The 27771-nt window shown below is 46.6% G+C and overlaps 1 protein-coding gene across 2 annotated transcripts in view; it reads left to right on the top strand.

Moving 5' to 3' along the window:
* LAMC2 (laminin subunit gamma 2) overlaps positions 1 to 27771 on the top strand; it is a 58224-nt gene that overhangs the window by 19474 nt on the left and 10979 nt on the right. For both annotated transcript variants that reach the window (XM_058702136.1, XM_058702137.1), the window contains exons 3-16: positions 1208 to 1396; positions 9644 to 9779; positions 12770 to 12868; positions 15043 to 15179; positions 16143 to 16265; positions 17946 to 18135; positions 19109 to 19221; positions 20272 to 20490; positions 21134 to 21316; positions 22241 to 22486; positions 24391 to 24536; positions 25464 to 25620; positions 25877 to 26082; positions 27033 to 27112. In XM_058702136.1, the coding sequence (XP_058558119.1) occupies positions 1208 to 1396; positions 9644 to 9779; positions 12770 to 12868; positions 15043 to 15179; positions 16143 to 16265; positions 17946 to 18135; positions 19109 to 19221; positions 20272 to 20490; positions 21134 to 21316; positions 22241 to 22486; positions 24391 to 24536; positions 25464 to 25620; positions 25877 to 26082; positions 27033 to 27112 (2224 nt within the window). The remainder of the gene's footprint in view (positions 1 to 1207; positions 1397 to 9643; positions 9780 to 12769; positions 12869 to 15042; positions 15180 to 16142; positions 16266 to 17945; positions 18136 to 19108; positions 19222 to 20271; positions 20491 to 21133; positions 21317 to 22240; positions 22487 to 24390; positions 24537 to 25463; positions 25621 to 25876; positions 26083 to 27032; positions 27113 to 27771) is intronic.

Here is a 27771-nt window from a genome sequence, read left to right as displayed (position 1 = left end):
AGACACAGGTTCCAACCCTAGCTCTCCACTGGGTCAAATTACTTAACCTTTCTGAAATGCATTTTACTCCTCTGAGGCAATGCCTGTCTTGTGTGAGTGAATTAGCAGGTGTGAAGGGCTTGGTATTCTTTTCTCATTGGGATCCTCTCAACAGTCCAGGGAGGCAGGTAATTCCTTTTACATTTATAAGAAATAAGATTCAGAGTTGAAGAGATTTGCCTCCGAAAATAGAACTAGTACTGATTTGGTCCAATTCTTTTAACCTCAAGGCTTATCATCTTTGTCTTCTCAGTTGTGACAAACATTTTTTAGAGTCTGCTGTGTGCCAGGAATTATGTGGGGTATTTCCACGTTTCCTCATTGACTTTTAGGTCCCCCATGGAGATGTCACTCAATGGGGTAAACTTTCCTAGATATTTGGGAAAGTTGATTCTTCATGGGACTCTGGTTCCCCATTGACACCTGGCTTTGGGAGGGACACTCAAGGCACAGTGAAGGGCAGAGGGAGATTCCTGTCCAGACAGTCACATTAGCTCCTCAGCCTTGACCATCACAGGAGGGACAGATATTGTGTATCTTGAACAGAGGACGCCGTCAGCTGTTGGGACAGCTGTGCCAGAGCGCACCCGCTGGCAGTCCTCAGGTTTTCTCCAGCCAGTAGACTTGTTCTATGGGGTTGCACAGGGCTGTAAAAATGAATTCTTTGCAAATTTAAGCCAGGAATTTTTACATAAAAATACATAATGAAGTGTGCCTGGGTGACTCAGTTAAGTGTTCAACTTTGGCTCGGGTCATGATCTCACGGTTCAAGGGTTTGAGCCTCACATTGGGCTCTGCACTGACAGCTCGGAGCCTGCTTCAGATTCTGCGTCTCCCTCCCTCTCTGCCCCTCCCCTGCTCATGCTCTGGGTCTCTCTCAAAAATAAACATTAAAAAAAATACATAAGATTTTTGGTGTCTCTTGAGGAATGGGACAGTCGGGCAACCCTGAGCTCACGTTCTCCCTGACAGCAACCCCCCTGCCCCAGCATGCTGCTGCTCCCTTTGGGTGGGGCAGAGACTCTCCCAACCTTCCTTCAGCCCATGTCATCCTTACCTTACTCCAAGTAGCTGGTGTGAATATTTAGTACCCCGCACCTAATTTACATTAATAACATTGTCTCTGAGCTTTTTACTAGCAAGGTCTTTTCCCCCCCCCAATCCCTAGTCTGTGATTGCAGTGGGAAGTCCAGCCAATGCATCTTTGATCAGGAGCTTCACAGACAGACAGGCAACGGGTTCCGCTGCCTCAACTGCATTGACAACACCGACGGCGTTCACTGCGAGAGGTGCAAGGAGGGGTTCTACCGACAGAGAGAGAGGGATCGCTGCTTACCCTGCAACTGTAACCCCAGAGGTAAGGTGCGACAGCAAGAACAGACCTGGAGGGTAGTATGCTGAGTGAGAGGAGTCAGACTGAGAAAGACAAACACCATATGATTCCACTCCTAAGCGGAATTAAAGAAAACCCACAAATGAGTAAACAAAAAAGCAGAATCAGGGGAGCCTGGCTGGCTCAGTCAGAAGAGTGGGCGACTTTTGATCTTGGGGTGGCGAGTTTGAGCCCCATGTTGGGTGTAGACATTAAATTAAAAAAAAAGGGGGGGCAGAATCAGACCTATACAGAGAACCAACCAATGGTTGCCAGAAGGGAGGAGGGGGGGGGATGGGCAAAATAGGTGCAGGGGAGAGGGAATACAGTCAGTGATAATGTGATAGTGTCCTATGGTGACAGGTGGTAGCTACACTTGTGGGGAACACAGCATGACCTACAGAGATGTTGAATCACGGTGTTGTACACCTGAAACTAATGTGACCTTGTGTGTTGACTATGCTTAAAAAAAAAAAGTTGGGGGAAAGGCAAATAGAGAGGGGGAGGGGGAAGGAAGAGAGAAGCCAGGAGGGCAAGAGAGTGGTGCTCAACATCTAGAACAATTGGGAATCTACTAGACACTGGTAGTGTAGGGTCTTAGCATTTCTATCTGAAAGGCAACACATTTTTCTGTCTTAAGTCTGGGTTGTAGGAATCAGCTGGAGTCTTTAGGACACAGTTGGCTTGAATTCTAGTAGCAAGAGGCCCATGATTACTTTCCCTGGCAGATGACAGTTTGGCCCAGGGACAAAGGAAGCTTTGTAGGCTTCCAGTGAATCCATAGCAATACCTTTGACCAACCTCTCGAAAAATAAAGCGATAGGAAGATCTGTTTCTGGTGCTATGGTAGGTGCTAGCAATATAGAGTTGTATTAGTCCAAGAGACACCCTGATTAATAGGCAGATTAGAGGGGCGCCTGGGTGGCTCAGTTGGTTAAGCATCCTCCTCTCGATTTCTGCTCAGGTCAGGATCTCAGGGTCATGACCTCAGGATTGTGAGATCCCACTGAGCATGGAGCCTGCTTAAGAGTCTCCCTCTCTGCCCCTCCCCCACTCTTTCTCTCTCGCTCTCTCTCAAAAAAAAAAAAAAAAAAAAAGGCAGATTAGAGTCTTTGATGGGTTTGTTCACAAAAGAAAATAGAATCAATAAATAGGAAATACCTACAAGATGGCTGGTTCATAGCAGGAATCCTTTGTTTTTTAAAACATGTCGCCCAGTGCTGTATTCGCACAGCTGTGTGTAGTTCTTGCCTACACAGATGTACGTGTTGTGCTATATTCATCATGGACAGTAAAGACAAGTTAGCACATATAGAGAGGGAGAGACCAGTAGTTCTGTTAAAGAAGTTGAGGTTTTTTAGAATACCTGGTCTATTATTGCCAAAAAAGATATCTGTTTCTCTTCTTTGTTAGAAAGTGTTTAACAGCATAGTAAGTGTTAGTGCACTTAATGGGTATAGACAGTGTGTGGCAATGACTCAGTGTAGCTCTCTGAAACCAGTTAAGAGTAACAGCTTAATGAACGTAAAAATGGGCAGGTTTTGGTCTAGCCAGGAGATGCCGGTAGAGTGTGTTGGAGAGCATTTCAGAACACTGGGGATGACCCCAGGCTGATGCAGACCCAAATTCCAGCAAACACTTCCCAGTTCACCAAACTTGCGGTTATGGTGTGTTTGAGTCCAATTTGCTCAGCTTTGTGGCATAGGGTCAGCATCCAGAATCTTTTGGATTTAGCAATTCTTGTGAACTAAAGAACTTCATAAAGAAAAATTAAAAGTTAGGGGCGCCTGGGTGGCGCAGTCGGTTAAGCGTCCGACTTCAGCCAGGTCACGATCTCGCGGTCTGTGAGTTCGAGCCCCGCGTCAGGCTCTGGGCTGATGGCTCGGAGCCTGGAGCCTGTTTCCGATTCTGTGTCTCCCTCTCTCTGCCCCTCCCCCGTTCATGCTCTGTCTCTCTCTGTCCCAAAAACAAACAAACAAAAAAAAAAAACAAAAAACCTTTGTGCTAAAAAAAAAATAAATAAAATAAATAAAAGTTATTCCATGTTAGTGGGCATTCAACCCTTCTGAAAAGCCCTGATCCCTTTAGGATATGCAGCTTCATTGTGAATCACTGGAGTTGTGTCATCCCAGCAAGACGATCAGCGAGAATGTAATTAGAAACTTAATTAACTTAGCTGGAGAGCCTGGCCTGAAGACAAGGTTATTAGTCCGTACAGTAGACAAGGAGGCTGCTGCGTGGCTGAGAGATGGTAATGAAGGATTTGCCACGCCATCTCTTTTTCACTCGAGTCCATTGCTTGCCCAGCATCCATGAGCCTGGCTTTTTCTTTGCCTTTGGGGAGTATACATCCCAGGCTCAGTGTGAACATCCTGGTAGACAGAGGAGGAGCCCAACAATGATTTACAGCTTATATGATCGCTAACTTGCATTACCCTGTGCCAGGCACTTTGCTAGATGCTTTCATCCAGCAATTAATTTAATCTTCACAAATAACCATATGAAGAAGGTGCTATTATGTCCATTTTACAGATGAGGTGGCAGGGGCTTAGGGAGGGGGGTGAAGAAACTTGTTGAAGGTTGTGTAGCTAGGTGGCCAGCCCCAGGTGCACGGATATCAAAGATGGTAATGTAAAGACTAGTGGTGGGTTTTGCAGCCAGACAGCCTGGGTTCAAATCTTGGTACTTCCGCTTCTGCTGTGTCATTCTGGCATGTCCCTTCACCGCTTGCTGCCCCTGTGTCCCCATCTGTAGAAGGGGGACATCATGGTTTTCCCACCACAGGATTGTGTGAGAATTGTGTTAAGCACGTGGTAGACAACTTAGTAAATTGTAGTTGATATAGTTTTTTTTTTTTTTTAATTAGGACAGATCAGTGTGGCAGTTTCCTGGGACACCGGCTTTTTTAAGTTACATTCTACTTTAAGAAGGAATGCTGTCAAGGCCATATGTTTGGCCTGAAACTATTAGCATTTTATTTTCTTATTAATATCCTGAAATTGGCAGTGAATTTTTCAAATGTCTTTTAAAGAGTGGGGAAAGGGAGGCCTAGAGGAGCTGATGGCCTCCAGTCCTCTAACAAGCAATTGCAAAAGTTAAAGTTATAATCCAGAGTTCTGATGGAGAACTATTCTCTTATTCCTTCCACATGAACGAATAAAGTATCAGAATGCTGTTCTTTTATCCCCAACATCAGACAATTAGATGTCCAGGAAAAGCTTCATGGGTCTTATTTCCTAAGATCTGGGTAGTGCTTTATATTTTTCCAGAATATTTTTATAGGCTGTATCTTCTTCAGTGTTCATAACTGGACAACCTGCAGGTGTTAGCACACTCCACCCACCGTTACAGACATGAAGAAGGTGACGTTCCAGAGTCTGACCTGCCAGCCTGAGTGGCACATTAGTGACAGAGATGGTCCCCACCCTGTGCCGTCTCCCACGACACCGTGGCTGCCCAGATTCCTAGCCCAGTGGCACAAATTTAATTCCCTATGGGATTTCTCAGTCTCCCAATCAGCCAGAAGATATGCATCACCTACAAGGGAATTTATCATATATTCAATCTCAAAATGAAGAACACACCTTACCAAAAAATGCAATCATTCCATGTGTGGTGAATGAAGCCAACAGCATCAGTAATCCCCAAAGTGGTCACAGATTTTGGATGTCACATCAGTTTCTCATAAATATAGCAGCCAGGCTTATTTTTAGGTGATGACTTTGTGGGTTCAGCAACAGGGCTGAGTTCTCCTCAACTCTTATAACCACATGTGTAAAAGCCCTGAAAACCTTTTGCAAATATTTTGAAATTCACTGTACATACATGTAGTTTTTTTCTTTCCATGACACCTAAATTCTTGAGACCTGTATGGACATCAAGGATATTGGACTTGTTCTATTATTTACATATTTATGATCCTGACAATGGATTACTCATAATACATTTTGATTATTGAAAACATGCCTTAATTTTTCTTAATATTTTTGAGAGACAGAGAGAGACAGACACAGAATCCGAAGTGGGACTTGAACTCATGAACCGTAAGATCATGACCTAAGCCAAAGTCGGACGCTTAACTGAGCCACCCAGGTGTCCCAAAACAGGTCTTAAATAATAACTTATAATTCTTAAATTCTTGTTACTTTAAAATACAAGTGTGTGTGTGCACACACGCGCGTAAAGGGTTCTCAAATGAACATACCCTCTTGTTTACTATTTATCAAAAAAATTTAACATTTTTGAGACAGAGCACAAGCAGGGGAGGGGCACGCGCACACACACACACACACACACACACACAGAATCCAAAGCAGGCTCCAGGCTCCAAACTGTCAGCACAGAGCCTGATGCAGGGCTCAAACCCATGAACCGTGAGATCATGACCTGAGCTGAAGTCGGACGCTCAACTGACTGAGCCACCCAGGTGCCCCTTAATTTGCTATTTTTTAAATAGTAATCATTTTAGAATAACTGCTTGAACCCTCAGATGCACAGAAACTATACATAAGCCCTAAAAGAGCTTATTGGGACACAAAAAAGGAAGCTATTTTGTTCTTTCAACCCAGTTATTCACAATCCCTAAAAGCAACTCGCAATGTAGGAATTGGGACAAGGGTTTTTATTTTAATGAGATACTTTGAAAACCCAGTGCTATTATTTCAGCAGTTTTAGAATGTGAAATAAAGTAGTCACTTTCACAGTAAGGACCCGTGCACATGTCTGTGTCAAGGTTTGCAGGAGGCCTTGAGATAGCAGCGTAAACTACATTCTTCCAGTGCCCATTACGTGCGAGACGCTAAATTAGGCCTTTATATATTTTAGTTCAAAGTCTTGCAACAGCTCCATGAGGCATAGGCTGTTACCCTCACTTAAAATAAGCGATGAGTAAGCAGTTTACCCAAGGACACAGAGCTAAGTGGCAGAGCTGGTTTTGAAGGGAGAGTTGTTGGATTTCAAAGTCTGGGCACTTTGACCCCCAGTTTCTAGAGCAGAATTCTCTAGATAATGTCCTGTAGAGCACAGTGTTCAAGATAATAGACGTGGCCTGTAAGAATGTCAAATAATGGTTGGAAACACTGGCCTTAAGAGTTAAACAAGCGTCATGCCTACTGAATGAAGTTATAAGTCTCTGAAAGGCCTAGAGTGTACCATTTCCCGAACTCTTTTGAACACAGAATGCCTATTTTCATGAGAGCATTAATTTCCCTCAGAACGGTGTTTTGTAGAATAACCATTTCGGTCTATGTAGGCCAGAGTCCAAAGCAAAGTACAGTCTTTTCCATCTTCTAAGAATAACTCATTTCTGAAAAATTACTGCAGGGAGAATTTAAAAAAAATTTTTCCCATTTATTTTTGAGAGACAAAGACAGAGCACAAGTGGGGGAGGGGCAGAGAGAGACTGAGACACAGAATCTGAAGCAGGCTCCAGGCTATGAGCTGTCAGCACAGAGCCCGACATGGGGCTCGAACCCACAAACTGCAAGATCATGAACAGAGCCGAAGTGGACGCCCAACCGATGGAGCCACCCAGGCACCCCTGCAGGGAGAATGGTCTTAAGTCAAAAGCGTGATTTCCATAAGTTGGAATGGAGAAAAAAAAAAAATGTGTTTCTGAACCCATCAACACCCATTTGTGTTAAACAAAGAAAACTAATTGTATTAAAGAGAGATGTCTTGGGGCTCCCGAGTGGCTCAGGACTTCGGCTCAGGTCATGATCTCACCATTTGTGGGTTTGAGCCCTGCGTCAGGCTCTGTCCTGACAGTTTGGAGCCTGGAGCCTGGAGCCTGCTTTGGATTCTGTCTCTCCCTTTCTGTCTCTCTGCCCCTCCCCTGCTCGCATTCTGTCTCTCAAAAATAAATGTTAAAAGTTTTTTTTAAATAAAGAGGGATGTCTCCTGTTGAATGTTACTTATCAGAGCATAATTCAAAAAGCAGCTTTCCTTCTTAGCTGTGTTGGCTGACAGCTTGTAGAGTAGAAGGGCCCCTTCAAGCTTTACAGAGTTGACATGGAGTCTCCCACCAGCTTTGAGTGTGACTGATGTTGTTCATGTTCCACAGGTGGCATAAAAGCCTTTATGTAGGTGCAGAGCCAATACCTTTATCGATTTGAATTGTATCTACCAGTGAATTAAAAATTCAAATAACCGATTAGAAAGAAAGGAGCAACTGGTTAGTGTCCTGTCGGCTTGGTACCAGCTACCACAGTTCGTTGAGACAGATGGATTATTTGATCATTCTGCCAGCACAGGGAAATCGTCAAGTAGGGGAGGTACACTTCTCACCACCTTCCTGCTCAGCTTTTGCTACCCTCGACCCTCTCCCAACAGCCCTGACCTCTTTCATGGCATACATGGTTTCATCCGACAGATTTCTGGGCATCTTCTCTACGTCGGGCTCTGTCCTGGGCACTGGGGACAGCAGGGAGCACAGACTGAGGGAATCCTGAGGAAGCAGGACTATGGTAGTGGTGGGATGGAGATTTTAGATTTGGGGATCCAAGATTTCACTAGAGAAGTAGTAGTAACTCAGGACCGGAGAGCCGAGGATGGGCCAATCAGGGGACGCTCTGGGGAAGGAGGGTTCCAGGCCAGGGGAGCAGCAAGTGCAGGTGCCTAAGGAGAGAAGCAGTCTGGCACGTTCTACCAGCAAGGCTGGGGGGCTGGGAGCAGAGGGAAGGAAGGAGGGAAGAAAAGAGGTTGAGTCTTGTGGGCCATGATATAGTTTGCATTTTATGCTGCTTACAGTGGGGAACCACCAGAGGACTAAACAGATGAGTAATGTGATCGGAATTCCATTTTTAAATGTTTAATGTTTATTGAGAGAGGGAGAACACGCAAGTGGAAGGGAGGGGCGAGGGATGAGGGGGATGAGGGGGATGAGGGGGATGAGGGGGATGAGGGGGATGAGGGGGATGAGGGGGATGAGGGGGATGAGGGGGATGAGGGGGATGAGGGGGATGAGGGGGATGAGGGGGATGAGGGGGATGAGGGGGATGAGGGGGATGAGGGGGATGAGGGGGATGAGGGGGATGAGGGGGATGAGGGGGATGAGGGGGATGAGGGAATCCCAAGCAGGCTGTGTGCAGTCAGCCCAGAGCCTGACATGGGGCTCAAACCCATGAACTGTGAGATCATGACCGGAGCCAAAAATCAAGAGTCGGACACTTAACCAACTGAACCACCCATTTAAAAATAAGTTCCATTTTTTTAATGTTTTATTTTTGAGAGAGCATGAGCAGGGGAGGAGGGGGTGTGCAGAGACAGAATCCGAAGCAGGCTCCAGGCTCCGAGCTGTCAGCACAGAGCTTGATGCAAGGCTCGAGCCCATGGAACTGTGAGATCATGACCGGAGCCAAAGTTGGATGCTTAACTGACTGAGCCACCCAGGCACCCCAAGATGAATTCCATTTTTAAAGGAGGATGAGAGGAGAGAAAGGAGACAAGGATGGAGGCCGGGAAGAGAGAGTGGGAGGCCGGGTCCTGGGAGAAAAGACAGAGGCTTGAACTGTGGCGGGGGAAGGGAAGGCAGTGAGAATGGAGAAGAGTCCAGCTTCCATAGTGGCACAGTTGCTGTCCTCAGCACCGGTCTCTCAGCAACTCTCAGTCTGAGAGGGCCCGCTGACCAGTACGAGCATGTCTGTACAAAACTGATCACAGGACAAATACCATATGTACTAAGCGGGTATGATGCACAGGGAAGGGGAGATAGCACCAAGGACGAGAATGTCTTCCGCTCTGGGTAGGTACAGATTTTAAATTAAGAAGCCTTTTCACACCCAAGAATCACACTGTTCAAGCATGGACACTTAAAATACAGCTTTTGCCTGCCAGGAATAAGGGAAGACTTGCTCACTTTCTCCTACCGACTCTCTTTGAGGAAGCTGATGTGCTCAAATTTTCCCTCTTCTTGAGATCTCCAGGATTCAACTTATAAGGCAGTGGCCTACACACTAATGTTCAAATCAGAACAGATACTAAGTAAAAATGTGTGCCTTCAGGAGTAATTTCTGCTTCTTTGCCTGAAGAAGCCATCCTTGGCTGTGAAACCTTGCCCTGGTGGGTGGACATGTACTCAGACAACGTGGAATTATTAGCGGCAGCAGGTGGTGAATATTCCTTGGTATTCCTTGTGCTCCCACGGGGCCACAGTTGTTTCCTAATGCCAAATAGATTAAGTATTTCCTTTTCTTCTTCCCTTCCCCCCCCCCCCCCGACCCCGTCGGGTTACAGGTGCTCTCAGCGCTCGATGTGACAACTCTGGACGGTGCAGCTGTAAACCAGGTGTGACAGGAGACAGGTGTGACCGGTGTCTGCCAGGCTTCCACACACTCACCGATGCTGGGTGCACCCAGGACCAGAGGCCACTGTAAGCACCTGCACCCACCACTGCAGCCTTCTGCCATGAGTGATGACAATGACCGTGACATCAGTGGCCACTTTACTGAGTACTGTGTGCCAAACGCTGCTTGAGGACTTCATGTGGGTTATGGCATGTGATCCTCACAATAACCCATGGAGGCTGGGATTAGCTCATGTTAAAGACAGAAATTTGCCCCCCAGGAGGTTAAGCTTGCCCAATATTACTGGGGAGGGTGGACTAATATTTAGGCCCAGAGTTTTGGCTCTGGAACCCATGTTCTCCACCCTGAGGATTGCCCGCAGTTTAGATGAACCAGGATGGAGGTAAAGAGTCCTTCAGATTCTTACCTGGGACCCATTTCAACCCAACATGAACTGGGCTAGAGAAATTTTTCTGCACTATTTTATTCCTATAGTTTGAAGCGTCCTCCGTCCCTCTTCAGAGGCTTTTCTGGAAGAGGAGGGAGCACACGTTATCAGTCACCTAAGCAGTCCACAGAGCTGCGGAGCCAGCAGACAGACACTAGGGGAAGGGGAGTTTGGCAGGGAAGCCATTAGCTAGGGGGTGCCCACAGAGGATCGTTTCCCGTTTGCCCCCTTTTCCAGCACCTTGCCCGTGGGAGAACGCCCTCCAGCCATGCTTGCACCGGCCTGGTGACCACTGTCCCAAGTTCTCTCACCCGTTGGGCCTCTGCACAGACTGTTCTCTTCCAGCCTTCCCTGCCCCTTTTACATGGTCTTCAGAGACCCTTCCCTCAGTCCAGTGTCATCCCTTTGGAAATGCTTTATAAAATATGAAGTCGATCATATCATTTTGCTTGCAACCCTCCAGTAGTAGCTCCCTTTCCCACTCCGAATGAGACAAACTTCTTATGCAGGCCCAGCAGGGCCCTACAACATCCTCTGTGCCCTCAGCAGTGAGCTCTCCCTGGCCTTCTCACCCCTCTCCCCCTGGCCCCCTGCACTCCAGCCCCACCAGCCAGCCTTCCCTTCTTCAGAGGAGCCAAGCGATCTTGGACCTGGCCTAGAGCACTCCCGCTTCCTACAGGGCCACAGGGAGTTTCACGGGCTCTATCCTCACCTCATCCACTCCCCACAGAGGCCTTTCCACCTTCTGTGTTACTTCACATCCCTCATTTTCTTTACGTATTTGTCTGTCTCTCCCACTAGACTGGAAGCTCCATGTCGGCTTTGTCTTGTTCACTATTGCGTTCCCAGTGCCCAGAGTGGGGGAAGGCACACAGGCTGTGCTCCTGCTTGGCTCCAGCTGGCCTTATGCTCCACTGCCATCGTTGTTCAAGCTCTGCCCTGCCTTGAGACTCCTAGAGACCAGGACCCCATTTCTTAGTGTCTCTGGTGCTTAGCAACCACTAGATGTTGTATAATGTTTGTCAGAGGGTCCAGTTAGTCATGTGGTGGGGCTAAGGACAGGAGGGGACCCTTGCAAGTGAAAGATCCAGACTGGGAAAGGGATCTTCAGGGAGCCTGACAGGACCTGGAATCTGATTGGACGAGAAATGTGAAGGGGTGAGGGGAGTCCAATCCAGGCTTGGGTAGGATTTGGATGGGATCAAAGGGAAGTCAGAAGAGGAACAGAACAGTAGGGAAAAGACAGCATATTTGGCTTTAGACCCACAATATAGGCACATGTGACCATGTGCCCATCTGAGTGACACTAGTTACTAGCCAAAGCACTGGTCTGCACGAGACAGATTCCATCAAAATTAAATGGAAACATTGACTCCATTGAGAATGTCTTGCAAAAAAGGAAAAAAAAAAACACCACCAAACTCGGCAATTCCACTCCTAGAAATACACAAGAAATATGAAAACATCCATCTCTGCATAGAAACTTGTACACAAATGTTTGTAGCATTATTCATGATAGCTAAACCCAAATGTCCATCAGCTGTTGAATGGATAAACAAAATGTAGTCTATCCATATGACGAACTGTATTCAGCCATAAAAAATTGATACCTGGATGAACCTTGAAAACATACTAAGGGAAAGAAGCCAAACACAAAAAGGCCAAAGATTGTGGATTCCATTTACAGATAATGTTTAGGCAGATCTATAGAGACAGCAGGTGGATTTGTGGTTGCCTGGGCTGGGGGGGATGGAAGTGGAGGGTGATTGCTAAGGGCACAGGTTTTTCTTTTTTGTTTGTTTGTTTGTTTGTTTTTGTTTTTGTTTTTTTTTTGGGAGTGATGGGAATGTTCTAAAATGGAGATGGGTGTATAATTCTGAGAACCTACTAAAAGCCATCAAATTGTACATTAAAATTTTTTTAATGTTTATTTTTGAGAGAGCACACAAGGAAGGGGCAGAGAGAGAGAGAGAGAGAGAGAGAGAGAGAGAGAGAGACACAGAGAGACAGACAGAATCTAAAAGCAGGCTCCGAGCTGTTAGCACAGAGCCCGGAGTGGGGCTCGAACCCACTAGCTGTGAGATCATGATCTGAGCCAAAGTTAGATGCTCAACCGACTGAGCTGCCCAGGTGCCCCTTCAGTTGTACATCTTAAATTGCACAGAATGAGAATTGTGTCTTGATAGGAGTATTAGCAAGAGAAAGAGCTATTAAATACAATACCAAGTAGATGGGATCAGTCCTGATGAAAGCAGTCATCACTGAATCAAGCAATAGAGAAGCAAAGGACGAGAAAGCGACTGAACCAAACAGTCAACCAAACCAAGCCAAACTACCCAGTTTAGTGATGAATTTGGTTCACATTCTGGCACAATCCCCTTCTCTCCTTAGGGCTGGGTAGCAGACAGCTCACGGACTGGCTGTCGCCTTCAGAGGAGCAGGAACACAGACAAATGAGCCCTTACGGGGTCTGCGAGAGATTAGCACTGATAAGGATGGCTGAGGGAGGCATCAGGGAAGATGAAAAACTTAAGTTGCTGACATTTGCTTGTGAGCCCCTGATCTTTAGGTGTGTGGTTGAGAAGCCCTTGGAAACACACCCCTCATTTTCTTTTTCTTCTTTCCCAGAGACTCCAAGTGTGACTGCGAGCCAGCTGGCATCTCGGGGCCCTGTGACGAAGGCCGCTGCATCTGCAAGCCAGCTGTCACCGGAGAGCGCTGTGATAGGTGTGTGTAGCCGTGGCCCTTCAGACACAGCAGGGAGGGAGAGTCCCCCGGCAACTAGCATGAGGCTTTATCCTCCGAGTGTGGTTGTGGAAAAGGGACACAAATGCTGAGGACCTCTGTCCTGCCTGTCCTCAAAAACTTGCCTTTAAAAAAAAAAAAAAATACCACGGAGCCCCCGAGTCTCACTGGACTCTATGCTCTTGCCGTGGGCCCCTTCTGTCTGTTTACAAGGGCCGCAGAGGCACAGGGCCCCAGTGAGTCCCCTTGCCAGCTGACTCCGAATCCTAGGTGCTCCCATATAAGGTGGTATGCAGTGAGGTCACATGACTCAGCTGGGCCCCAGAAAAGACCTGGCCTAATCAAGCACGTTGGGAAAATGCTTGTAAGAGGAAAGATCTCCGTGTATGGCCATATAGAACCATCGTGTGCAGAAAAGGAGCCGCCCAGGGGCAGAACAGTGGTTACATGCACACACATGAGCCGGGAGACGTACGAGCCCGTTGGGCCCCAAGCCATGTTGGGGCAGGTGGCACAGTAAACAGCGATCCACCCTCAGTCGCTGCTTGCAAGATATTCCTTAAGGACAGACTGCCCAGACTTCTAAAACTCTTCTCTAAGATTGTTGTGAGCTGAGTGCTGTGAGGCTGGCCCAAGAGGTAAAGGCTGTAAAGGCTTTCTTCTCATTTCCTTAAAGAAAGCAGTTCTTTGCCATTCTGACAATCACTTATACCTGGGCAGAGAAAATTCCAGATACATTCCCACTTGTGTTTTCAGGGAGTTCCTTGGGGCTGAGGTGGGGGTATAGAAAAGCGTGAAAAGAGGAGTCACTTGTCGAAAGGTTTTTAAGTTCGAAGTGTAGGACAGAAATAGAAAAGCACATACCATAAATGTCAGCATCACCAATTGATTCTAAGAAATAGACCTTCACTAAAAATTTGCCATCTCAACTGATGATACCCTCCCTGCTTTCTAGAAGTGACCACTATTCCGACCTGTGTAATTGCTTCCTTCCTTTTCTTCATAAGTTATTACCCAAGTACATCCCTAAACACGGTTTAGTCTTGCCTGATTTCCCTCAGTTCCTTCCCCTCACTTTCTGTGCCCCTCCCTTCCTTCCTTCCAATCCCTTTTAAACCTACAGGTTTCCTCCACAGAAACCATAGTTTTTTGTTTTTTTTTTTTAAAGCCTTTGCTCTCTAGAGAAAAAAAAGAATGCTTACTTACAGCTGTTCTCTGAAGCATTTACTGTTCACAGCCAACCTGCTTTTCTGTGATTTTGCACAACGAACAGACTCCCAACACAGAGTCCCATGGATTAGACCACATGACTTAGAGGCAGATGTACCTGGTTTGAATCTTGCCTCAGTCACCTACCAGCTGTAGGACCTCGAACAAGTTTCTTAACCTCCCTGACCTGGGTGTCTTCATCTAAGAACATTGGAAATAAGTGCTAAATGATAGTTGAAACTTATTCCATGTAGAAGGATGCAATTAGCTCAAATGGAAAAACAAGTCCTCCCCAGTTTTTCCTTCTGTGACCCCAACATCTGCAACTTGCCTGGTAGCTGTGGTCCTCAGAGAAGCCACTGGCAGGTGGGATGCCAGCCCACATCTTGCTTTTGTGGAGAGCCATCCTTCTTTGTCATACCTTCACCTGCCCCTTCCCCTGTGGGCCAGAGCCCAGGTTAAGGGGCAGGGATGGTGGGCAGCACCTGGTATTTCATGCGGGTCAGTACAGCTGAGAGGGTGCTGGGACCCGGGTGTTTGCCTTTCCTTGCCTGGCCTCCAACCTCCCACTTTTTTGCCTTCATCAAACACTTTCTCTAGGACAGGGCCAGCTCTACATACTCTTGCCCTGACTCTTTTTGTCCCGCTCATGTGGCCTCCACTCAGTTCCTCAGCATGAATGGAAAAATCACTAAGTTCCCAGACCACCAAGTCAAATGTGATTCTGCTCTACCAGAGGGAAAGTGAAATGTTCATGCTGTCTCAGTGGGCAGCTGTGATTGTCCATCAGGTTTGGGAGTGAGGGTGGTATGTGTAATTTAGGATTTCCTAGCTCTGGGAATTAACAGGGCCAGGTGGGAGAGAAAGAAAAGATCAGTCGTCATGTTCTCTATATGAACTAAGAAGTAACCCATAACATTGTCTCGATTTCTAAAATGCTGCTACAGGTGTCGACCAGGTTACTATCACCTGGATGGGGGAAACCCCGAGGGCTGCACCCAGTGTTTTTGCTATGGGCATTCAGCCAACTGCCACAGCTCTGGAGACTACAGTGTCCATAAAATCATCTCTACTTTCCATCAAGGTAAAGTGTCCTGTTTCTAGAATTCTGTTTTTAACATTGTATAGGGCTTTGTGTTTACAGACAACCTCCCTCATCACAGCAAGGGACTCTTGACTGATCTTTAGCATTTCTCTTCTAGATTTTAACATACATTATTTGGTCAGGGCAAGAAGACAGATCCTAATGACTTGAAAAAGTCCTACCTGAACAGTTTCCTTATATTAGCACATGAAAAACATAAAATAACTAAAGAGACCAAATTTTCATGTCCCTGGCATTTCCCATCTCCATGTATTTTAAAACTACAAGAGTCTTGGGGCGCCTGGGTGGCGCAGTCGGTTAAGCGTCCGACTTCAGCCAGGTCACGATCTCGCGGTCCGTGAGTTCGAGCCCCGCGTCAGGCTCTGGGCTGATGGCTTGGAGCCTGGAGCCTGTTTCCGATTCTGTGTCTTCCTCTCTCTCTGCCCCTCCCCCATTCATGCTCTGTCTCTCTCTGTCCCAAAAATAAATTAAAAAACGTTGAAAAAAAAAATTTAAAAAAAAAAACCACAAGAGTCTTTCATTTGGATGGGGGCAGGGGGGGTGGTTATGGGATAACTAATACTAATAACACTAACACTGCTTTCACATACATTACACACAATATATGTGAAATTAGTTACCAAGCTACAAAACACCATAAAAACATAGGAGATGGATAGGATTTCAGCTTAGTTAAGAGGGTCTAATATGTTCAAAGAGCAACCTAGGCCAGAACTTATGTAAATAAAAGTATGAATTACAAGAATCAGACTCAAGTCAAAGCAGCTGCGGGGTGGGAGGTGACGTTGAAGCCCAAGTAGAGAAGGGCACAGGGAAGTGTGGAACTATTAAGAAAACCCCACTAGTTATTCACCTCTAGGACTTTTTGGCAATCAAGTCTTGTCTTGTTCAACTCAATAGATGAAGAGATTTGTCTGAATGCAGAGTGATTTTGTGTTTCAGATGTTGACGGCTGGAAGGCTGTCCAAAGATATGGGGCTCCTGCAAAGCTGCAGTGGTCACAACGCCATCGAGATGTGTTTAGCTCTGCACGACGATCAGACCCTGTCTACTTTGTAGCTCCTGGTACGTATGGTATTTTTCTTATTAATATAAATTTTTCTTATTAATATAAAAAAAGAATCCAATTTTTTCTTTTAACATTTATTTTTGAGACAGAGAGAGACCGAGCATGAACGGGGGAGGGTCAGAGAGAGGGAGACTCAGAATCTGAAACAGGTTCAAGGCTCTGCACGGTCAGCACAGAGCCCAATGCGGGGCTCGAACTCACAGACCGCGAGATCATGACCTGAGCCAAAGTCGGACGCTTAACCGACTAAGCCACCCAGGCGCCCCTAGAATCCAACTTTTAAGACTCGAAGTCATGATAGAAAAATGGAGGTAGAGAATGTGAAAACCGGGTCACTCATTGCTGTTTTGAACACTATCTCCAGATGACAGTTGGAGCTTCAGCCCTATTGACAAAGTCATGGCACAACAGAACAGGACTGTGGGAATGCAAACTGGTACAGCCACTCTGGAAAACAGTATGAGGGTTCCTCAAAAAGTTAAAAATAGAACTACCCTATGACCCGGCAATTGCACTAGGTATTCATCCAGAGGATACAGAAGTGATGTTTCAAAGGGGCACATGCACCGCACTGTTTATAGCAGCACTATAATCATAGCCAATAATAGCACGACCAATAAGTGCCAAGGTATGGAAAGAGCCCAGATGTCCATTGGACCGATGCATGAAGATGTGGTGTATATATTCAATGGAATATTAGTGATAAAAAATGAAATCTTGCCATTTGCAACAACGTGGATGGAACTAGAATGTATTATGCTAAGTCAGAAAAGTCAAGGGTAGTCACATGATTTCACTCATGTGAAATTTAAGATACAAAACAGGTGAACATAAGGGAAGGGAAGTAAAAATATAAAAACAGAGGGAGACAAACCATAAGGGACTCTTAAATACAGAAAAACAGGATTGCTGGTGGCATGTTGGGGGGGGTGGGTGGGAAGGGCTAAAGTGGTGAGGGGAATTAAGGAGGACACTGGTTGGGATGAACACTAGCTGTTATACATAAGTGATGAATCACTAAATTCTATTCCTGAAAAAATGTTTTGATTAAAAAAAAAAAGAACAGGACTGTATCAGGCAGCCAGAGTCTGGCTGCAGTTCCTACTTTAATCAAGTGGGAAGTTTCTAGGCTTCCCACCAAGACAAAATAGTGGTCAAATCTGTGGACCTACTGAGAAGCAGGTGGAAAAGTGACAATAAGGCATTGCTCAAAGTTTTAACCCTTTATAAATTAAAAACGTTAACTCACGTCAGTTAATATGCGGTATCTAGGCAAGTTGTCCTCTTAACGTTTCTAAATTTCAACTCTCAGCTGTCAAATGGGAATACCACCTCCAAGAATTAACACCAAATGTAACGATGTCTGTGAACTATGAAGTGTATGTAACAGAGGGTACTATTGCCAACATACCTCGGATCTTTATACATCATCTAATAAGTGGAATGGTCTTATAAGGAGGCCCTTTTAGCATTTTAGTAACAAACCCTCCTTTGTAACCAATAGCAGTATGGCCATGTCCATGAGCTGGCTCTTCTGGAAGGGTGGTCTGGGGCAGGGCGATACACTGGCAACACAGGACTCCCACAGAAATCACCAACATTCATGCCAAACTTGCTTGCTCGTTTGCTTCTCCAGCTTCACACTGATCTCAATCTTTTCAAATTCTGTTTCATAGCCAAATTTCTTGGGAATCAACAGGTGAGCTATGGGCAAACCCTGTCCTTTGACTACCGTGTGGACAGGGGAGGCAGACACCCATCTGCTCACGATGTGATCCTGGAAGGTGCTGGTCTGCGGGTCACAGCTCCCTTGATGCCACGTGGCAAGACACTGCCATGTGGGATCACCAAGACTTACACATTCAGGTAAGAAGAGTGACTACACACAGGTCAAACACCAAAACTGATTGAAGTCCAGTTCCTTTGTTCATTTAAGTACCAGACATGGTATTGTATACAGAAACAGGACGTGCTTCCTGCCCTGAAGCCCCTGACAAGCTAACGGGAGAAAAAAATAAACGGTATTACAGTGTGGCTTGAAAGTGACCAGATGGACAAGGTGGGCACAGATATTTTGAACAGAGGAGACACATATAACCCACACTGTAGTGGTCACGGACAGCTTCCCAAGAACACATGACACATGAACAGTTTTCTAAGGAAAGAAGGAGGGGTTGGGGGAAGGTTAGCCAGGCAGAGGCAGTTAAGTCATGCTCGAGGAGGTTTTATGCAGTAGGAAATTCTAAGCAGTGACACATGAGTGAAATGTGGAGTTGGGGACAGGAATACGGTGAGAAGGGAGGTCAGGGAATGAAACAGAAGGGGTAGGGTTGTTTCTGGAACACAAACCAAAATCTGAAAGATGAGCGCAGGGGCTGGTGATCTGATGCAGCCAGATACTATAATGATAAATCAAGACGTGGGCAGTGTAGAACGTGAAAGCGGACTCTTGGAGAGAGTAAGTGAAACGTGCTAAGTCATTTAAAACCAAAAGCTAATGGCAGCTCCCTTGAGGGTCAGGGCTTCTTGAACTTGAAGATGTTCCTGATACTAAGTTTTGTGTGGCCAAGAATAGGAAGTGGGCTCTGAAGACTTGGACCATCACCGGCTGCCGTGAGCCCTGGAGCTGGGCTTCCAACATTGGGGTGCCCTCCATCACTGCCTTCCCCCCCCCCCACCCCGTGGAGGAAGGAAACTCCAAGTTCATGCCTATAAAGATGCAGCTACCCATCCTTCGTCCTCCTGGTTAGGCAGGACTGTGAAGGGGCTTAGCTGTTCCCACATTCTGGGGTGTATTTTGATAAGAGTTGGATTAAGCTTTTGGCTTTAAATCCTGCAGGTTAAATGAACGCCCAAGCAGTAACTGGAGCCCCCAGCTGAGTTACTTTGAGTATCGGAGGTTACTGCGTAACCTCACGGCCCTGCGGATCCGAGCTACCTATGGAGAATACAGTAAGCGATGAAGGGAAATTAATTCTTTAGGTTTTGTTTCAGGATGGTTTATGATCGAGTCTCTGGGTCTGAATTTTCACATTCTAGAAGTTAGAAGTAATGTTTCTCTAAAAGAAGGTTAACACCAATGAAGAATGAAATGATGCTACTTTGCTTAAAAGAGCCTCCAAATTTAGGTGAAAGTGGACTTGAAGAGGATCTGCAACAATTGGGCATGTTCCCTTAGGCTAGACAATGGCATCCACAACGAGCCCTCTATTCCTGGAATTCCTTTGGGATTATACTCAGGGCTACCATGTTCAGACATCACGTTTATTCTGTTACTTTTATATTTAAGTTTGTTAATTTTTATTCTTGAGAGAGACAGCACTAGCAGAAGAGGGGCAGAGAGAGAGGGAGACACAGAATCCGAGGCAGGCTCCAGGCTTTGAGCTGTTGGCACAGAGCCTAGCACGGGGCTCAAACCCAGGAAACGTGAAGTCATGACCTGAGCAGAAGTCGGATACCCAACCGACTGAGCCACCCAGGCACCCCTGTTAACTCCGTTTATTGACCTTCACATGTGGGGTATTCCTCATCCCAATTGGATTTATATGGGAGTTTGAGCTTTCTCCACACTTAAACAGGAAGCATAGTGGGCATGCATAACTTCTATATCATCCCTGCTTTATTTGCATTAAGAGGAAACGGTGTTTATTAACAGTTTATTGAATCTTTACCTTGAACCAAGCACGTAACATATGCAGTTGTCCCATTTAATGTCACGACCAACATGGGAGGCAGAGACCATTCTTACTTCTACAGTTGAGGAAACAGTTATAAAGTTATGCGACTTGCCCACTTCACACAGTTGGTGAGGGTGGAACCAGAATTTAAACCCTGGCTTTTCTGATGTGTGTCAGTCATGACGGACTGCTGTACCTGTGGCATAGTGAGTGAATGCCACTCATCTTTGTTAGGGTGTTAAATCTAAAATCTAGAGAGATGCCTGACTTTAGATCTTCAGACCTCACCACCTGCTGGCTTCTAAACCTGTTCTCCATATTGCAGGTACTGGGTACCTTGACAACGTGACCCTGATTTCAGCTCGCCCTGTCTCGGGAGCCCCAGCACCCTGGGTTGAACAATGCGTATGTCCCGTTGGGTACAAAGGGCAGTTCTGCCAGGATTGTGCTTCTGGCTACAAAAGAGATTCTGCCAGACTGGGACCTTTTGGCACCTGTATTCCATGTAACTGCCAAGGGGGAGGAGCCTGCGATCCAGACACAGGTGAGTGAAAAGACACCTGGTCCAGGTGGCTGGGGTACTGCTGGGGGGGGGGGGTGGGACGGGACTCCTGAGGAAGAAACGGAGCTATGTAAGAAAGACCCTGCCTCAACTCATTTTGGAGATGGGAAAGGGTTAGGAAGGTAGGGGCTGGAGTCTGACAGGATGGACATGGAGCTTTATTACACTCAATCCTTTTCATTATGGAAATGCCACAAGGTTGTGGGAAAGGTACCAGGTTACAGGAAATGGCTGTCAGGGTTCAGTGGGGTGTGGGGGGGGGGGGTTGGTGTAGTTGGTGTTGAGTTTCAAGAATTGTATGGAGACATCAAAGGCAATGTCAGGGTCTGAATGAATGTGTGGACAAATGGCCTCAGGCCGTGGAGACTGGGGGAGCAGCATTGAGGTATGGATGGTAAAGGAAGGTAGGTCTCAGTGTAGGAGAGCCAGGGTGAGATTCAGGGTCATGGCCAGGTCTGGAGTTGGTACTAAGGCAAAGGTGAATGCCAGTGCTCACTTTGGAGAAAGCTTCAAAAAGGAAGGTTTTGGTCACCCCGCTCTGCCTCCCACGCCTCATCCATATTAAAGGAAGTGTATTGTTTTACCCGGCTCATTTCTCTGCCCCTCCTTTCTTGCTCTCTCCCAGGAGATTGTTATTCGGGGGATGAAAATCTTGACATCGAATGTGCCGACTGCCCTATTGGTTTCTACAACGATCCACATGACCCCCGCAGCTGCAAGCCGTGCCCCTGCCGCAACGGGTTCAGCTGCTCCGTGATGCCCGAGACAGAGGAGGTGGTGTGCAATAACTGCCCCCACGGGGTCACCGGTAAGGCCCATGGCCTGCTTCCCTGTCCTGATGCCACAAATCCACATCAACAGCTGCTCTTCCAAAAAAAAATTCTGGGGAATTATAATTCCTTAGCGTTCATGTAAACGGGCTCATTCTAAAGAGAAGAATATGCCCGAGAGGTGAGGAAGGGCAGCGCATGGTTTTGTATGTTATGTATGTGTGGCCAATGCTGTTTTAGGAGGTTTGTAATTAGGAGGCAAAGGCTGCAGATGAAATATGTGGCTTCAGTTTTACAAAATGAACCGCAGTACAGAAGGGAAACTTAGTGGCCTTTTAAATGCCACCTCTCTTGGGGCACCTGGCTGGCTCAGTCAGTAGAGCATGCAACTCTTGATCTTGGAGTTGTCGGTTTGAGCCCCATGTTGCGTGTAGACTTTAAAAAAAAAAAAAAAAAAGGTCACAGGGGCGCCTGGGTGGCTCAGTCGGTTAAGCGTCTGACTTCGGCTCAGGTCATGATCTCACAGCTTGTGAGTTCGAGCCCCACGTCCGGCTCTGCGCTGTCAGCTCAGAGCCTGGAGCCTCTTCGGATTCTGTGTCTTTCTCTCTGGTTCCTCACCCGCTCACACTCTGTCTCTCAAAAATAAACATTAAAAAAGAAATAAAAAAAATGTCACATTTCTCTGCTGGTCGGTCTGAAAGTTCATTCTTCAGCAACAGCCTCAGTGATGGTACTATAAATCTGACTTCCTCAACCATCTAGTTAATCAGCAGGAAGCCTCCTAGTAGGGCTGCTGTGTTCTAACATCTGGGACCACCATGGAATGGAAGAGCTGACCTCCTGCCATCGTTCTGGGGTCCAGGGTGGGAGACTCTTCCAGAGTGTGACTGGGACCCAGGCCCCTGCACCTGTTCTTGCCATCGACAGATGACCACTCAGGCTCAGGCATTTGTTTCTTCCAGGTGCCCGCTGTGAGCTCTGTGCGGATGGCTACTTTGGGGACCCATTTGGGGAACATGGCCCAGTGAGGCCTTGTCAGCCCTGTCAGTGCAACAACAATGTGGATCCCGGTGCTTCCGGGAACTGCGACCGCCTGACAGGCAGGTGTCTGAAGTGCATCCACAACACAGCTGGTGCCCACTGTGACCGGTGCAAAGCAGGCTACTTTGGGGACCCTTTGGCTACCAACCCAGAGGACAAGTGTCGAGGTAAGACGGCATCCCTCGACAGATGGCATGTGCACACATGTAAGAACATACAAATCAGCTGGGCCAGCAGCAGGTAATAGGATGCTACTGTGGTTTCTCTGGCCCACGAACAGTTTGGACTTTTCACCTGTCAAAGGCCTTAAGACCCCTCAAGCAGGGTTCTGGAAGACAGAGCTGGAGGGTGTCAAGTGGGTTAAAGCTGTGTGGGAGAAGTTGAGAAGGCCAGGCTTACATTCCTGAGTGGAAGAGGAGGTGCGAAGCAGCCAGGTCATATGCCTGGTTCCAAGGCTGGCAGAGAAGTGTTGGCAAGCCTCTCACAGGACAGCAAGAAAGGACCTGAGACTAAGCCTGAACACACAGAGGTGGCGAGGGGGGTGCTGTGAAGCAGTTTAAGAGACCCTCTCAGGAAGTCAGGGTAATTGATGTAGACAAAGGTAACAGTTTCAAGTTCTACTAAGGAGACCTGGCTTCAAAGCAGCAGCTATCTGGGAGCACTCCTTAGGGCTGCTTCAGATCAAAGCGCCCATGTGCACATGGGTCCTCTCGCTTGGCCCTTCTTTCCAGCCTCTGCACATGTCCTATATTCAAGAAGTTCAGTTCTAGGGAGCTGGCCTGCCCCCACAGACCTACACTCAGTTGCAAAGGTCCCAGACCAGCCCTGATGCCCAGAACGCAGGGGCTTGTTTATCATAACAGAGCCACGAGGGCCTCTGGGGACCCAGATTGGAGGACTCCCAGTTCCTTGTAAGGTCTGCAGGGAGCCCAGCCCACAGAACCTCCACCCCTGAAAATGCCTAAGGATCTCTGTGCAACCTGAGGCTTCCACACAGGGGCAGAGATCCCACCTGCCCTAACCCCAACCCTGTGGGGTTAGCTCCAGTGTGCTTGGAAGTACCCCATGATAGGAAGAGCCCACATGCCATTTTTGCAGTATTGAGTTCAAGTCTAGTTTTTTTTTTTACCTATTGTATTATACTGGTTATGGCAGTTAATCTGAGCCTCAGCTTCTTCACATGGATGAATATTTAGCTCAAAGTGGTTGTAAATAGAAGAGCGTATGAGAAAGTACACTGTAAACAAAATAACTAGCAATAAGGAGTTAAGAGACTTTACTGGCTTTAAACTATACATTTCTTCACTCAACTATCTTTTGTCAAATCCCTGCCAAGTATCCAAATATGGAACTAGATGCTAGGGCATAGCAATGAATAGGTCAGTTCCAGCCCCCGAAGAGATCATATACTAATAAGACAAAAATATGTAAGTAACAAGACACATATGTGATATTATGTGCCAAGTATTTCAGGAGCGTCATAGAGCAACCAAGAGAATCACTTTAACTCCCTTAGTGCACTACCTCACCCACTGTTCTATCCTCTGCTCCTAGAACAGTGTGGCACATAGGTGCTCAATCAGTATGAATGAAGGTACTTTTTTTTTTTTAAACTGCATTTCCTACATCAAAGGCAGCAGAGCAAAAGGAAAAGAGCATTGCCTCTTTTCCAAGTTCTCATTCTGGCTTGCCATTTACTTGCTGTGTGACCTACAGATGACTCAACCTCTCTGAGCTCCTATTCTTCATCTATAAGATAGAGTGAGCTAGAGCACCTCCAGAATATCCGACAGCTTTACAACTTAATGGGAGGAAAAAAGCACCACCAGATAGGATGCACTGTTGTAGTCCCTCTTTATCCACACGTTCACCAAACTTACTAGATGATTCCCAAGCTCTATCTATATTGGAAATGTAGTTGGAGTCCCAGGCAAGAGAGGAATCTAGCACAGTGTGAACTGACAAGGGCAAAGAAGGATTCTTTGCCATTGGTGACTTGATCCTTTTACCTTTGCTATAACTCCAGTTTCTAGAATTAGCTTGATATGAATGCTTTGTCTTTTCTCTCTAGCTTGCAACTGCAACCCAATGGGCTCAGAGCCTGGGGAGTGCCGAAGTGATGGCAGCTGTGTTTGCAAGCCAGGGTTTGGCGGCCTCACCTGTGAGCATGCAGCATTAACCAGCTGCCCAGCTTGCTATAATCAAGTGAAGATTCAGGTGTGCATGTTACCCAACTCTCACCCCCATAAGGACAGTCTAAGTGTCTACTGGGTGGGTCTGTCACAAATCTAGGACCCTCCAGCCTCCTGGGGATGAGGGTGGAGATTACTATTTGTTGCTTTAAAAATTGCTATGTTAAGACGTAGTAATAGTTTTCAGATGCTCTTAGACTTTTCAAAAGTACCCTTTTGCAGATACTGTCTCATTTGGTACACTTGATAACTTTGTGAATTTGCAAGAGAACGTATTCTGACGTCCGTTTTCACTAAGTCTCAGGACATCTGCGACCTTTCAGTCACATGGCCAGGTGGAGCCAAGAATCCCACCCTGAATTCCCTGTGAATTCAGTACTCTTTCCACTTATACCACTTTCTAGTTGGATTTGTAAGAGAGGTCCTTTGCAAAACAAAAATATATAGAAGATCCATGGAGTCTAGAAGGTTGTCAAGACTGTTCAAAGAATGGCCTCCAGAGATTTCTTTCACATTCCAGAGAAGGACATGGATGTTGTTAATTATTAGTTACTATTTCCTAGGGTGAAGGGCGGAGGCAGAGAAGGCCCAAACCCCGAAGATTAGAACAAATTCAACTTTTTTTTAAATTTATCAGTTTTACCTGCCCTCTATAAGCACTTTTTGTTCCAGACACTGTTCTAAGCCCTATACAGGTACTAACTTAGCCCAAATAACTAGGAGATATTTTATTATCCTCACTTAATGGATAAAAGTGACTTGCCCGAGGTCACACAGCTAATGAATAGGGGGGCCAGGATTCAAACTTAGAGTCTAGGCTCTAGTCTACTACCATGACCTGCCAAGCATTTCTGGGCTTTTAACTGTTATCCCCCCCGCCCCCGCCCGAGTACCTGGTATTGGACTGTGATCTCCACCCTCTGTTCTGATCTTCTTTCCTGTGTGGTTTCAGATGGACCAGTTTAGGCAGCAGCTCCAGAGCCTGGAGGCCCTAGTTTCAAGGGCTCAGAGTGGTGGTGGAGCAGTGCCCAGCACGGAGCTGGAAGGCAGGATGCGGCAAGCTGAGCAGACCCTTCAGGACATTCTGAGAGAAGCCCAGATTTCAGAAGGTGATGAAGGCCGATTTCCATAATTTCCTGTGGGTTATCAGTTGAGCAGGTGTCTCTGCCCAGCACTTGCAGAGAGGACTATCCTGGACTCTCCCGAGACCTGAATGATGGCAACGAAAGCAGTTCCGTGCATTCGTTCATTTACTGGGTTTTTACCATTTTGCCATAAGCCAGTCAAAGTAACTTTTTCAACCCTCCACGTTGGATTACCCTGTGCTGATTATGAAAGTTCTCATCCTTTTCCTTACTGTACCAGGTGCTATTAGATCTCTCAATCTCCAGCTGGCCAAGGCAAGGAGTGAAGAGAAAAGCTACCTGAGCCGCCTGGATGACCTCAAGAGGGCCGTGGAAAGAATTCGGGCCCTGGGCAGTCAGTATCAGAACCGAGTTCAAGATACTCACAGGCTGGTCACGCAGATGCGCCTGAGCCTGGAGGAAAGCGAGGCCTCCCTGAGAAACACTGTAGGTGTTGCTGCGATAGGGTACTGAAGATCCCCGCTCTATCGGGAGACCCCCCTGCAGACTTTCCGTCTCTCCCATTTTTAGGTCCGCCTGGCAGGTAGCTGGACTTTTTCTGGAAACAGGCACAACTATTCGTGTTATTTGGCTTCTTATAATTCCTGGTTTTACTGCATTTGTGTTCTTCCTAGCTCATTTCTCACTAACCGTACCCCTCTTATTGGCTCTCTTCTCCCTTCACACCTCCCTAAGCTGCCAGCGGGCAGGATTTAGTTTTGTTCATATTTGCATTACCAGCCCACAGCATAGTGTGGGGCTGTGATAAATGTTTGCTGCATGAATGAATAAAGAGGAAAGGTGGGAAGGAAGGAAGGAATCTCTGAGGACAGGATTCTGAAAAGGGGGGGCAGGGGGCAGGGGGAGTGTTGCCAGTATGATTTTCTTAATGCTGTAGTTTTTAGGGTGGTAGGAGGGAGAGATTTGAATGAGCCCTCTCCTCTCAATGCAGAAGACAATGGTGACAATAAGTGGGTGAAAGATGAATACAGAAATTGGAAGACAATCATGCTGAGGAAATGATTTAAAAAATCCATGTTGATTTTTTTCATTACAAAAATATTCTATTTTGTAGAAAATAGAAAATAAAAATCCTGATGCCATTAATAGCCACTGAAACTTGGTATATAGTCTATCGACCTTAAATACATATGAAAATACATATTAACATGAATATATTTTTACATGCATCAGTATTTGTATACAGGGTTTTTTGGTCTTGGATTTCTACTTTATTCTTATATTTTTTTTAATTAATAATTATGGTGACTAGGGACTCCTGACATCAGGGTGTAGAATGTTGTGTGGCTAATAACAAGTTCTAACAGGACAGATGCAGAAACCCGCTTAGATTTCAGGACCGAGTGCAAAGTCTTAACCAAGTCTCTTTTTTTCAGAACATTCCTCCCTCAGAGCACTACGTGGGGCCAAATGGTTTTCAAAGCCTGGCTCAGGAGGCCACAAGATTGGCAGACAGGTGAGCAGACCCCCTGCTTCAGGCTACCTCTGCAAGGCCAGACTCGAGCAAGACCGTAGAATCCTCAGGGGGCACCTGGTGGCTCAGTCGGTTAAGCATCTTCCACTCGGGTCACGATCTCATGGTTTGGGAGTTTCAGCCCGTGCCGGGCTCTGTGCTGATTGCTCAAAGCCTAGACCCTGCTTTGGATTCTGTCTCCTCTCTGCTCCTCTTCTATCACTCTCTCAGAAATAAACATTAAAAAATAAAAAGCCTTATAAAGACTAGAATCCTCAGGACCTAGGCGACATATTCAATGCCTCCAGCCTCCTTTGCAGCCATTTCCTTGCCTTGGGGCCATTTTTTTAAACCTCTTGGCTTTTAGTGTATGTAGGTGTGGCCACTGGGCCACGGTCATTTGGCAAGTGTTGCGGGTGGAGGTGTTTTTTACCACAGATTTTTCTGACTCACAGTATGGCTTTGGTGTGTCAGAGGTGATTTTTTTTGGCCCGTGAAATGAAGTCAGCCTTTGGAAGAGAACGCTCTGCAGCTTTGAGGGACTCCCAGGCTCCCACGTCGAGCCTGGGAACAAGTAGCAACGAGTTGTTCACTAGCCTGTGGGGGCCAGGGCTGTAGACGGGGAGCCTCCTCCCGAAAACCGGCTCTGCAGGGCCCCAGTG

This window comes from Neofelis nebulosa, chromosome 15, assembly GCF_028018385.1.
Source record: "Neofelis nebulosa isolate mNeoNeb1 chromosome 15, mNeoNeb1.pri, whole genome shotgun sequence".
Lineage (NCBI taxonomy): Eukaryota > Metazoa > Chordata > Mammalia > Carnivora > Felidae > Neofelis > Neofelis nebulosa.
The sequence above is the reverse complement of the archived record's forward strand: the minus strand, read 5'-3'. Positions and strand labels throughout refer to the sequence as shown.